Source organism: Pleurodeles waltl, chromosome 9 (assembly GCF_031143425.1).
Source record: "Pleurodeles waltl isolate 20211129_DDA chromosome 9, aPleWal1.hap1.20221129, whole genome shotgun sequence".
Lineage (NCBI taxonomy): Eukaryota > Metazoa > Chordata > Amphibia > Caudata > Salamandridae > Pleurodeles > Pleurodeles waltl.
The window spans coordinates 16,465,183-16,478,729 of NC_090448.1; the positions used below are offsets into that span (position 1 = coordinate 16,465,183).

At 51.5% G+C, this 13,547-nt stretch overlaps 1 protein-coding gene across 1 annotated transcript in view; it reads left to right on the forward strand.

Moving 5' to 3' along the window:
• The window catches only part of LOC138258847 (probable peptidyl-tRNA hydrolase 2), a 100,828-nt gene that overhangs the window by 47,401 nt on the left and 39,880 nt on the right, over nt 1-13,547 (forward strand). The window contains exon 2 of the mRNA XM_069206125.1: nt 12,705-12,827. Coding sequence (XP_069062226.1) covers nt 12,714-12,827 — 114 coding nt within the window. The 5' untranslated portion in view covers nt 12,705-12,713. The remainder of the gene's footprint in view (nt 1-12,704; nt 12,828-13,547) is intronic.

Consider the following 13,547-nt stretch of genomic DNA (forward strand, 5'->3'; position numbering starts at 1 on the left):
CAGGCACACATTCAAAAATGTACAAATGGCAAAACAATTTACATCTCCTCTGAAAAGAGCCTGACAAGGATTGTCACACTGCAAATCTTCAGGTCATAGCACCACCTTTGCCTACTATGGAATTTGTGTTATTCGACGCTACAAAATACCATTCTTCGGCCCCCTGTACATTATAGTAACCACCCTTGGATATCTACTGGCGTTAATAAATGCAGCTCACAACAAACTGGCCAGCCCTACTACCCTTTCATTATTTTTAATAATCAACATTTCAGACCGATGACGTCTGACATAATGTTCCCACAGAAATAATAACGCCAAAAGGCTTTAGCATTGGTTTGTCCAGCTGAGGCCAGCTACATTCTGTATAAGCTTTCCAGCAAGGCAACCCCCAAGGACACAATCAGACAATTATAAATATACAGAAAAGTGCACTTGTCAGTACAATAGTTAAGTCATCATAATGGGTTAAACGAAGGCTTGTCATAGTCCAAATATTGTACTTTCAGAGTTTGACTTTAGAAGCAAAATCTTTGCATATTACTTTGGTCTATGAGACTTCACATACCAGCCTACAGGTTTTAACACAATTGAATAGCAATCCACCCTAGAAGACATATTGCCTTTAACAAACTGTTGCCATAATAAATTAGTCATGCCTGTTTGTTTGTCATAAATTTTCATAACAAAAAGATTACTGTGACATAGGTTTTTCCAGTTAATCAGTCAGGCCTAGCGCCTTTATCACAGCTTGTTAGCATACGTGGCTCAATTCTACAGTGTGCCTCATACGTTTACTCATAAACCATCTATCTGCATATAGTCATAAAATTACAAATATGTACAGTATTACAGTTGGCAAAGCTGTATACCACCCTTACTGAAACCGCATTATCGGGGATTTCAAATTGCTCCATATGATTTGTCCCAGAGGCCAACCACAGCCCAAACCCTTGCCTACTATTGTGTTCTGTGAGATGCCCTTTAACCTCGAACAATGGCTTATCACCATAACCAACCCAGTACTGTTGTGTTGCGTATAAGCTTTCCCACAAGATAAAAAATGCACTAGAAACACTGTTTTCAGTGGGAGCACACAATTTGTGCCCAGTCAAAGTCTGTACACCAGAAAATTAACATTCGGTGGAGCTAAAGCCCCTGTCAGTTATGTTTCTTAAAGTTCTTTTTCTGTTGATCACATAAGGTCTGCCAACAGCTACCCTGTCAAGCCAGACCTAAAAGTGTGTTTCAAAAGATCTTTCCTGGAGCCAACACCTTTTGTGCTGCTTGTCCCTCCGAGTCACGACTTAAACAAATATAGGCCCCTACATGAACTGCTGCACAGTGACGATCCCACCCCACTCGGATCTCCTGATAAAGCCAGCTGCACCAGAGGTGCAGGAGAGCAAAGAGCCGAGGCCCTAAGGCGCACTACAAGGAGCTACTGGAGATTGTGAGGACAGACTCCCAGGGAGTTTGTACCTCATGGCAGGTGCACGACGACTAGGTAGGGGTACCATGGAGCGCAAAAGCAATGCCAGGGGCACAAGGGATGATCATGGCAGGGCACTGGGCTTAGGCTGTAGAATAGTGCCTACTTTGCCTTTCTTACAAAAGTGGGCATTCTAAACCCAGTGTTCTTGCTGGTCTCCAACAGGGTCCCCATTACCCAACGTCATCTTAACTACGCTGTGGACCTAACTTCAAATCCTGAACGTCTGTATGCGCTGCAGTTGCAGAATGTGCTACTCGTTAACTCCCGGATCTCCATCTTACCCACCCTATGCCACCTCCAGTAGCGGTGTCTGAAATCATATGATCCTTAGTTGCTAGGGGCAAATGTGAAACATGACTCTCTCTCACCCACTCTGTATGAGTCCGCAGATAATGTGCATTTCGGTCATTGGCTCTCTTGTGGTTTCCCTGTGATCTCCATGTGCCCACCTTCGCCTCACCATCACTTCACTGCTACACATGAACTCCCAGTGATCTCTAGTTCACCCACCTTGCCGTTTTTCTACTGTCTTCACTTGAACTTTTTGTGAAGTCCATGTTGCCGTCCCTGCAATCAATTCCGCTTGTGCACATGAACTCATGGTGAACTCTATGTGACCCACCCTGCCATCTATTCCGCTGGTGCACATGACCGCTTAGTGAACTCCACGTGGCCCACCCTGCCATCCATTCCGCTGGTGCACATGAACTGGCCCACCCTGCCATCCATTCTACTGGTGCACATGAACTGGCCCACCCTGCCATCCATTCTACTGGTGCACATGAACTCCATCTGACCCACACTGCCTTTTATTCCAATGGTGCACATGAACTCTTGGTGAACTCCACGTGGCCCACCCTGCCATCCATTCTACTAGTGCACATAAACTGGCCCACCCTGCCATCCATTCTACTGGTGTACGTGAACTCCATCTGACCCACACTGCCTTTGATTCCAATGGTGCACATGAACTCTTGGTGAACTCCATGTGGCCCACCGTGCCATCCATTCTACTGGTGCCCGTGAACTCCATCTGACCCACACTGCCTTTGCTTCCAATGTTGCACATGAACTCTTGGTGAACTCCATGTGGCCCACCCTGCCATCGATCGCCACTAGTGCACATGAACCCTTTGGTTAACTCTGTGACCAACCTGACATCTCATTTGCCACTCAGGGGGATTTCGAAGTGGCCCACTCATTTGTATCTCCTGTGGATGAATTCCTGGTGATTCAAGTGGCCCACAATGTTTTCCCTACACCGGATGCACAAGATACTTGGTAGCCTTCCGGGGGCCCACCCTTCACTTTTACACTCTACTGCCTACATAAGAGATCCCCTTCACGCACGCTGTCACCTCTCGAGAGGCTGCTTATAGACTCCTGGTCATCTCTAGTTTGCCCAACTAGATATCTCCGCTGGCCGCTTGTATGCTCCTGGTAATCTCTGTACGGCCCTCTCTGCCATTTCTCCAGTGTCCGATGGTGGACTCTTGACAGTCTTGAGCTCACCTAACTAGACATCTCTGTGCTGGCTGCCCGTGGATCAAAGTGGTCTCCACTGGCTGCCCGTGGATCACAGTGGTCTCCATTGGCTGATCATGGACTCCTAGGGGTCTCTGTATGGACCTCCCTGCCATCGCTCCACTGGCTTCTTCAGGACTCCTGGAGGTCTCTTTGGGATAACTTGTTATCTCTCCATTGGCTGCTCATGGACCTTTGGTGTGCTGTGCAGCTTGCCCTTCCATTGCTCCTGTGGTTGCTCGTAGTCTCCTGGCAGTCTCTGGCTCGCTCACCTAGACCTCTATCCAGTGGCTTCTTTTGGTTTATTTAGCCCACCCTGCCATCTCTCAGCCAGCTGCTCATGGACTCCTAATGCTTGGTGTGTCTGCCTGCCATCTCTCAGCCGGCTGCTCGTGGACTCCTAGTGCTCAGTGTCTCTCTCTGCCATTGCTCAGCCGGCTTCTCACAGACTCCTGGTGCTGTGTGTCTGTCTGTTCTTGCCATCTCTCGGCCGGCTGCTCGTGGACTCCAGGTGCTCCGTATGTCAGTCCTTGCCATCTCTCAGCCGGCTGCTCACGGATTCCTAGTGCTCTGTGTCTCTCCCTGCCTTCTCTTATGTGGCTGCTCGTTGGCTCTCAGTGCTCTGTGTGTGGCTCTCTCTCCCTCCCATCTCTGAGCTGGCTGCTTGCAGACTCCTAGTGCTCTGTGTGTCGCTCTCCCTCCCATCTCTCAGCCAGCTGCTCGTGGACTCCTAGTTGTCAGTGTGTGTCTCTGCCATCTCTCAGCGGGCTGCTCGTGGACTCCTGGTGCTCTGTGTGTCTTTCTGCCATCTCTCAGCTGGCTGCTCGTGGACTCCTGGTGCTCTGTGTGTCTCTCTGCCATCTCTCAGCCGGCTGCTCATGGACTCCTGGTGCTCTGTGTGTCTCTCTGCCATCTCCCAGCAGGCTGCTCGTGGACTCCTGGTGCTCTCTGTGTCTCTCTGCCATCTCTCAGCCAGCTGCTCGTGGACACCTGGTGCTCTGTGCGTCTTCCTGCCATCTCTCAGCTGGCTGATCGTGGACTCCTAGCGGTCAGTGTGTCTCTCTGCCATCTCTCAGTCGGCTGCTCATGGACTCCTGGTGCTCTGTGTGTCTCTCTGCCATCTCTCAGCCGGCTGCTCGCGGACTCCTTCTGCTCTGTGTGTCTCTCTGCCATCTCTCAGCCGGCTGCTCGTGGACTCCTGGTGCTCTGTGTGTCTCTCTGCCATCTCTCAGCTGGCTGCTCGCTGACTCCTGGTGCTCTGTGTGTCTCTCTGCCATCCCTCAGCCGGCTCCTCACGGACTCCTGGTGCTATGTGTGTCTCTCTGCCATCTCTCAGCCGGCTGCTCGTGGACTCCTAGTGCTCTGTGTGTCTCCCTGCCATCTCTCAGTCTGCTGCTCACGAACTCCTGGTGCTCTGTGTGTGCCTCTCCCTCCCATCCTCAGCCAGCTGCTCATGGACTCCGGGTGCTTTGTGTGTCTCTCTGCCATCTCTCAGCTGGCTGCTCGTGGACTCCTGGTGCTCTTTGTGTCTCTCTGCCATCTCTCAGCCGGCTGCTCGTGGACTCCTGGTGCTCTGTGTGTGTTTCTGCCATCTCTCAGCCGGCTGCACGTGGACTCCTGGTGCTCTGTGTGTCTCTCTGACATCTCTCAGCCGGCTGCTCGTGAACTCCTGGTGCTCTGTGTGTCTCTCTGACATCTCTCAGTCGGCTTCTCGTGGACTCCTGGTGCTCTGTGCGTCTCCTGCCATCTCTCAGCTGGCAGCTCGTCGACTCCTAGTGGTCAGTGTGTCTCTCTGCCATCTCTCAGTCGGCTGCTCATGGACTCCTGGTGCTCTGTGTGTCTCTCTGCCATCTCTCAGCCGGCTGCTTGTGGACTCCTAGTGCTCTGTGTGTCTCTCTGCCTTCTCTCAGCTGGCTGCTCGTGGACTCCTGGTGCTCTGTGTGTCTCTCTGCCATCTCTCAGCCGGCTCCTCACGGACTCCTGGTGCTCTGTGTGTCTCTCTGCCATCTCTCAGCCGGCTGCTCATGGACTCCTGGTGCTCTGTGTGTCTCTCTGCCATCTCTCAGCCGGCTGCTCATGGACTCCTAGTGGTCAGTTTGTCTCTCTGCCATCTCAGTCGGCTGCTCATGGACTCCTGGTGCTCTGTGTGTCTCTCTGCCATCTCTCAGCCGGCTGCTCATGGACTCCTAGTGCTCTGTGTGTCTCTCTGCCATCTCTCAGCTGGCTGCTCGTGGACTCCTGGTGCTCTGTGTGTCTCTGCCATCTCTCAGCCGGCTCCTCACGGATTCCTGGTGCTCTGTGTGTCTCTCTGCCATTGCTCAGCCGGCTTCTCACAGACTCCTGGTGCTGTGTGTCTGTCTGTTCTTACCATCTCTCGGGCGGCTGCTCGTGGACTCCAGGTGCTCCGTATGTCAGTCCTTGCCATCTCTCAGCCGGCTGCTCACGGATTCCTAGTGCTCTGTGTCTCTCCCTGCGTTCTCTTATGTGGCTGCTCGTTGGCTCTCAGTGCTCTGTGTGTGGCTCTCTCTCCCTCCCATCTCTGAGCTGGCTGCTTGCAGACTCCTAGTGCTCTGTGTGTCGCTCTCCCTCCCATCTCTCAGCCGGCTGCTCGTGGACTCCTAGTGGTCAGAGTGACTCTCTGCCATCTCTCAGCGGGCTGCTCGTGGACTCCTGGTGCTCTGTGTGTCTCTCTGCCATCTCTCAGCCGGCTGCTCGTGGGCTCCTGGTGCTCTGTGTGTCTCTCTGCCATCTCTCAGCGGGCTGCTCGTGGACTCCTGGTGCTCTGTGTGTCTCTCTGCCATCTCTCAGCCGGCTGCTCGTGGACTCCTGGTGCTCTGTGTGTCTCTCTGCCATCTCTCAGCCAGCTGCTCGTGGACACCTGGTGCTCTGTGCGTCTTCCTGCCATCTCTCAGCTGGCTGCTCGTGGACTGCTAGTGGTCAGTGTGTCTCTCTGCCATCTCTCAGTCGGCTGCTCATGGACTCCTGGTGCTCTGTGTGTCTCTCTGCCATCTCTCAGCCGGCTGCTCGTGGACTCCTAGTGCTTTGTGTGTCTCTCTGCCATCTCTCAGCTGGCTGCTCGTGTACTCCTGGTGCTCTGTGTGTCTCTCTGCCATCTCTCAGCCGGCTCCTCACGGACTCCTGGTGCTCTGTGTGTCTCTCTGCCATTTCTCAGCCGGCTGCTCGTGGACTCCTAGTGCTCTGTGTGTCTCCCTGCCATCTCTCAGTCGGCTGCTCGCGGACTCCTGGTGCTTTGTGTGTCTCCCTGTCATCTCTCAGTCTGCTGCTCACGGATTCCTGGTGCTCTGTGTGTGCCTCTCCCTCCCATCCTCAGCCAGCTGCTCATGGACTCCGGGTGCTCTGTGTGTCTCTCTGCCATCTCTCAGCTGGCTGCTCGTGGACTCCTGGTGCTCTGTGTGTCTCTCTGCCATCTCTCAACCAGCTGCTCGTGGACTCCTGGTGCTCTGTGTGTCTCTCTGCCATCCCTCAGCTGGCTCCTCACGGACTCCTGGTGCTCTGTGTGTCTCGCTGCCATCTCTCAGCCGGCTGCCCGTGGACTCCTGGTGCTCTGTGTGTCTCTCTGCCATTTCTCAGTCGGCTGCTTACGGACTCCTGGTGCTTTGTGTGTCTCCCTGTCATCTCTCAGTCTGCTGCTCACAGACTCCTGGTGCTCTGTGTGTCTCCCTGCCATCTCTCAGTCGGCTGCTTACGGACTCCTGGTGCTTTGTGTGTCTCCCTGTCATCTCTCAGTCTGCTGCTCACGGACTCCTGGTGCTCTGTGTGTGCCTCTCCCTCCCATCCTCAGCCAGCTGCTCATGGACTCCGGGTGTTCTGTGTCTCTCTCTGCCATCTCTCGTGTCTCTCTGCCATCTCTCAGCCGGCTGCTCGTGGACTCCTGGTGCTCTGTGTGTCTCTCTGCCATCTCTCAGCCGGCTGCTCGTGGACTCCTGGTGCTCTGTGTGTCTCTCTGCCATCTCTCAGCCGGCTGCTCGTGGACTCCTGGTGCTCTGTGTGTCTCTCTGCCATCTCTCAGCCGGCTGCTCGTGGACTCCTGGTGCTCTGTGTGTCTCTCTGCCATCTCTCAGCCGGCTGCTCGTCGACTCCTGGTGCTCTGTGTGTCTCTCTGCCATCTCTCAGCCGGCTGCTCGTCGACTCCTGGTGCTCTGTGTGTCTCTCTGACATCTCTCAGTCGGCTGCTCGTCGACTCCTGGTGCTCTGTGTGCCTCTCTGCCATCTCTCAGCTGGCTGCTCGTGGACTCCTAGTGGTCTGTGTGTCTCCCTGTCATCTCTCAGCTGGCTGCTCGCGGACTGCTAGTGTGTCTCTTTCTGCCATCTCTCAGAGGACTGTTCATAGACGGATGGTGCTTTGTGTGTCTCTCTCCCTGCCATCTCTCAGGTGACTGCTCATCGAATGCTGGTTCTTTGTGTGTCTCTCTCCCTGCAATCTCTCAGCTGGCTGTTCGTGGACTCCTAGTGCTCTGTGTGTATCTTCCTGCCATCTCTCAGCCGGCTGCTCTTGGACTCCTAGTGCTCTGTGTGTCTCTCTCCCTGCAATCTCTCAGCTGGCTGCTCGTGGACTCCTAGTGCTCGGTGTGTCTCCCTGTCATCTCTCAGCCGGCTGCTCGTGGACTCCTAGTGCTCTGTGTGTCTCTCTGCCATCTCTCAGCCGGCTGCTCATGGACTCCTAGTGCTCTGTGTGTCTCTGTTCTATCTCTTAGCCGGCTTTTCGCGGACTGCTAGTGTGTCTCTTTCTGCCATCTCCCAGGTGAATGCTAGTTGAATGCTAGTTCTTTGTGTGTCTCACTCCTTCCCATCTCTCAGTCGGATGCTCGTGGACTCCTAGTGCTCTGCCTCTCCCTGCCATCTCTCAGGTGACTGCTCGTAGACTGCTGGTGCTTTGTGTCTCTCTCTCCCTGCCATCTCTCAGTCGGCAGCTCTTGGACTCCTAGTGCTCTGCCTCTCCCTGCCATCTCTCAGGTGACTGCTCGTAGACTGCTGGTGCTTTGTGTCTCTTTCTCCCTGCCATCTGTCTGGTGACTACTCGTAGACTGCTGGTACTTTGTGTCTCTCTCTCCCTGCCATCTCTCAGCAGTCTGCTCTTGGACTATTAGTGCTCTGCCTCTCCCTGCCGTCTCTCAGGTGACTGCTCGTAGACTGCTGGTGCTTTGTGTCTCTCTCACCCTGCCATCTCTCAGGTGACTGCTCGTAGACTGCTGGTGCTATGCGTCTTTCTCTCCCTGCCATCTCTTAGGTGACTGCTCGTAGACTGCTGGCGCTTTGTGTCTCTCTCTCCCTGCCATCTCTCAGGTGACTGCTCGTAGACTGCTGGTGCTTTGTGTCTCTCTCTCCCTGCCATCTCTCAGTCGGCTGCTCGTGGACTTCTAGTGCTCTGCCTCTCCCTGCCATCTCTCAGGTGACTGCTGGTGCTTTGTGTGTCTCTCTCCCTGCCATCTCTCAGGTGACTGCTCGTAGACTGCTGGTGCTTTGTGCCTCTCTCTCCCTGCCATCTCTCAGGTGACTGCTCGTAGACTGCTGGTGCTTTGTGTCTCCCTCCCTGCCATCTCTCAGGTGACTGCTCGTAGACTGCTGGTGCTTTGTGTCTCTCTCACCCTGCCATCTCTCAGGTGACTGCTCGTAGACTGCTGGTGCTTTGTGTCTCTCTCACCCTGCCATCTCTCAGGTGACTGCTCGTAGACTGCTGGTGCTTTGTGTGTCTCTCCCTCCCATTTCTCCATTGTCTGTTAATTTCGCTTTCAATTTTTGGTGCAAATTAAGAATTCTGTAACAGGCACAAACAGCATGATAGATTTTAGTAATGTCGTGCATCGTGTTAAATTATTCTTAATGTGACCCACTAGGTGGCGCTACAACTTAACAAAAGGTAACCTTCGCTGCATGTTAATAGAACAACACAATTTCTGCCTTCAGCTTTCATTTTCAGCACACGTGGTTATATTAATACAGAAGAGGCATAAACTCTCAGCTGTGTCCATACCCTGTGAACAACATTTGCTGAAGGGTGAATGTGCAGCCAGGGAGCCCACCTTGGAATGACTGGCTCAACACTAGTGCTCTGTGGCCAGTCCCGCGGGGCTGGAGTGATGGGTTTGCCGAAGATGCAGGGTGTAGCGCCTTGAAGGTTGCTTTCAGGTGCTGTGAAGTTACCGAACCGTGGCTAACCCATGGGCCCGAGTCACTTCCGTTGCCCCAGGAAGGAAGGAGGGGTATCACTAACATGTGCCTTTGTCAGCTGTGTTCTTAGACCCACTCATTGCTTCAGTGCACCGGACCCCCCAGAGTCGCCAGCTGCGCCCCGAGGCATGAGAGAGGCAGCACCAGAACATGGCCGCTGCTCCTGGGAGGCCAAGTGACTTGATTAGTGATGCTCTATGGAGCCAGGAGCAGCCAACGGGGCTTCTGTGCAACCAAAGGGGGCTCAGAATAGTGCAAAGTGGTGAAAAACGTGTTTGGCTGTAGTGCCTCGAGTCAGTGGTCCCCAAACCTTTGCCTCCTGTAGACCCCCAGCCTGGTGACATGAGTGCATGTCTGGAGGAGGAGGAGGGTGCAGATGGTTACAAGACTGCGGGGGCTGAGCTGGGTGTTCTTCGTGGATGTCATTCCATTGTTTATTTACAGTATTGTTAATCAGTTTGTTGTATTTTTTTTACCCTCATGTGGGTTTCCAAATTATCTTTTAATTCTTGTTTGATTGTATTTCTTGTGTTCCTTTGGTTTTGCTTGTGTGTTTATAAAGAAAGATGTTTAGAGATCTTGAAATGATGGAATATCTTGCAGTTTGCATCGCCGTGTCATTGAGAATGTAGCTCCTCCCTGCTCAATTTCCTCAGCAGTAAATGTAACCCTGCGGACTGAAGTGCCGCGAGCCGCGAGGAAGAGGGGAACCAGTAAACTCAGTGACCTCTTGATGTGTCAGATGCATCCTGCCAGAAGGCCCCCCGGCTGCTCCCCCAGCACAGGGCCTTTTCTAACAAGAGTACCTTTGGTACTTGATGGTAATTCTTTATGCGCAGTGCAAACTAGTGCCATGGCAGTTTTGCAGCGGAGGATGTTCTATAGCGCCCACATAAACCCGCTCTGCATTCTGGGCACTCTCCGGAAGCTCTACAGGGGTACCAGAGTGATGGGTTTCTGTTAAGTCACTGACGTTTATGTCGAGTTCTGCACATATGTCACTAGATATTTGAATTTTCTGACACCAGGAAAGCTTTCCCCTGCGATACTCCACTGGGACACATACCAAGGGCACAGCGTATGAACGGGATAATATATTTCTTCTCTTTTGCTCTGACCACGTAAGCAGATTTCCTTTGTGGTCCGTCTCCTATGGTTTGAATTGTGCTTGTGCTGTTCTGAAGGGGAGTTAATTCAGCCTCCCTTCTGGGGAAATCACTATCTGTTTTCACTGTTGTAATGTCCAAATATTGGTTTCATGCTTTTACCACTTACATCAGCCTTGGGACTGGGTGCCTACTTACCTCTATGGCAAATGTTACTCGGAGCAGAAGCTGGGTCCTTGGTTTACTCTCTGACCTATGACGTCAGATATTGATCTGTCTAGAAACCAGTGACATTGTCCCTATGCCTCTCCGAACAGAGCTGAAACCTAGCCAACACCATCTGCATCCACAGAATTGTCAAATACCCACCACTTCACACCAGACCAGGACGAACTCCGTGCTCCTTGAAGTCCTGACATGGTTTAAGCTTTGGATAATCCATCATTCCCTTCCCTAGGGCCGTCTGAGTGCTGCTGAGTGCCTGTGCCCCCCTTAGACACATTGCAGCTCACTCTAGCCTCCATCTCTGTCCACCTCCCCCGCACTTGTCTAGAAGTTCTGGGCAGCTCTTCTCATCAGTGTCCCTGCAGATTCACAAGCTCACAGCAGCAGGAATTACCAGTGATCTCTCAAAATGACAAAGGTCAAACCTTCGGGTAATGCACACTACGTGAATACTGTGTGTATGTAGTTAGGAGAGCCTTTCTGCCCAAGTCTGTGCGAGCACTACTGGAGTGTTGGCTCCGGGTTACACACCCTCAAGTTCTGTTCCTCTCTCACTGCACCTTTGATCACATGTCCAGCTGCACTCTTCCTGTTATCTAGGGATTGCACGTCTTCGCCACAAGCCTCTGCGGCTGAGGTGTGTACCTGACTAAGAGCCTGATTTGGAACTCGGCAGACAGGTTCCTCGTCACTACGGTGACAGCTATCCCGTCCTCCGTATGCTAAATCCCTTTATGTCCTATGGGATTTCTATTTCTGCAGACAGGATGTCCATCACCATTGCAAGAGAGTAACCCGTCTGCCAAGTTCTAAATCAGGCCCTAAGATTTTTATTGAGACCTGCTTAATGTACCATGTGCAAGGGCATAACAGCTCTCTGCAAAATGGTTCGTGTACATGTAGTCCTCTCAAATCCTTCCGAGCATATACATACTTAGGTAGGGTTACTTTGTACATGGCTTGATGCAATGCACCAAACCTCACATGCAACCTTAAACTCTCAGAGCAGAGTGTGTGTGTACACACCGTTTCTCATTCTCACTCACTCGCTCTTACAATGATGCATGCACAATCTTACCTATACCTGGACAGAGAATGTTGAACCCTGCGATTCCACATACATGGCATTAGCATGGCATACAAGCGACAGGAGCAAGAAACCTCTGAAAGAGGCAGCACCAGCCTGCCTCCAAGATTCTGCTTTATGTGAAGGAGGGTGGCAGCCAGCCTGGAGTTTTTAGGGGCCTGGTGATGCAGCCACTTTAGACTGACGTGTTCCTGCTTCAGTAACTGATATAGGAAGCCCCACCCCAGCAACTACCATTACAACTATTGTAGCTTTTTCATATGCATGTCCTCCTTGGGATGGTAAAAGCGAGGCCTAGCAATGATGGCGAAGCAAGGCGAGTACCAAGGCAAAGCCTTTCTCCGCACTGGTTCCTTTTCATAAGGATTGATGGGGTCTGATCAAAAGGGATCATGCCTTGACTTTAGCCCACACTTTTGTATGAGACCAGGGTTTCATCCAGAAAAATCTCCTGATTAGACTTTTCCGCAGAGCATGTTCACTTTCATTCCCCTTCACTTAGTCCTTAAGAGACTGCACTGTTTGCGTGGGGGGGGGGGGGCACGGCTACAGTTCCATGTCCAGTGTAAAATCAAATGTGCGAAAAATGTTTACATGCAGATGCAATACTGACTCTGTGTGTTGGCAGCAGATGTAGTCCTTGCTTTATGCCCATGACTGCATTCTGATAATGGACAGGGCCCCTCTTTTTAGCAGCTTCACCAAAGGGCAGGCACACGAGTGCTCCCTCAGGACAAGCTTCTGGCTGTCCTTTCCCCAAGAACTGCAGAAAAATTGCCTGAAAATGATCAGAGAATGTATTAACAGTATTGGCCAAGGTCATAGGTATCTTCAACCTTTTCGTGGCTATAAACAGTGTATGTGTGAGTGGATCAGATTTTGTTCACCCCCTTTGCGCTGTAAACTGGTTTATTCTGTAGATTCCCTTCACTTCTTCTGCGTCCTGGACTTTTCGTGTCTTGGACCAATTCGCATTCTGTTCAAGGGTTTTGTGTGGAACGGCGCAGAACTATGTTGACATACCAGAAGGTGGGAGTCCAAAGTGGTCCAAGTCCTAAGTTCTCCTCCCTTTCCCTAGGTGTTGGCCATGGATCCGTGCAGTCAGACCGCCACTGCTGAGGTTCCGACAAGGACTGGGGCGAATCCTGAGTACCTGCAACAGTTGAAGGACTTGGACATCCCAGAAGAAGAAGCAAAAAAGGTATGCCTTCATATTTATTTGTGGTGTTGCTGCCTTGTTTCCTTCAAGAACTTTGAAACTTTCATGACTGAAGCTGTGAAATGCATGGGAGCTGCTCATCTCTGCAGCCATTTAAAAATATCACCTAGGCTCATCTCTGGTGCCCTCTTCTTGTTAGCTACTGGTCCATCGTTTTCTTCTCTCCTGTGCACATCTGCTCCCCTTGTCCGCTTCGAGTTGATTGTCAATTGACATAAAGTGTACAAATGGCCATTAATGCATTAATTTATTCTGTATGATGGCTGGAAAAAAATATGCATACCATTCAAAGTTACTGAACCCTTTAATGGGGTTTCCCTACAAAACTATGTTGGACGTCTTCCCGATGAAGAAAAAAAAATCCCTATTATTGTAAGGTTAAGGAGAGGTGGCTTCGGATTAAGTCAAATATTGTTTGTACAAAAGTAACATCCGCTGAAAATAAGCATACATTTGATGGGCCTTCCTATGTTTTATTTGCCCTTCAAGTATGCTTAAATAGACCAGCCTGAATCCTGTTTCCATGATTATAAGCACCAGCACAAAGTTTTGCAAGGGTACTCAGTTTCAGGCCTACCTGTTACAAAAAGAACGTAACAACCATGTTGTCAAAATCCAGACTCCTTCACCGTATGCGACAAACGCATCTCTTGTACCTGAAAGATCAGCGCTCTCCTTTCCCAGGTTTTAAGAATCTATAAA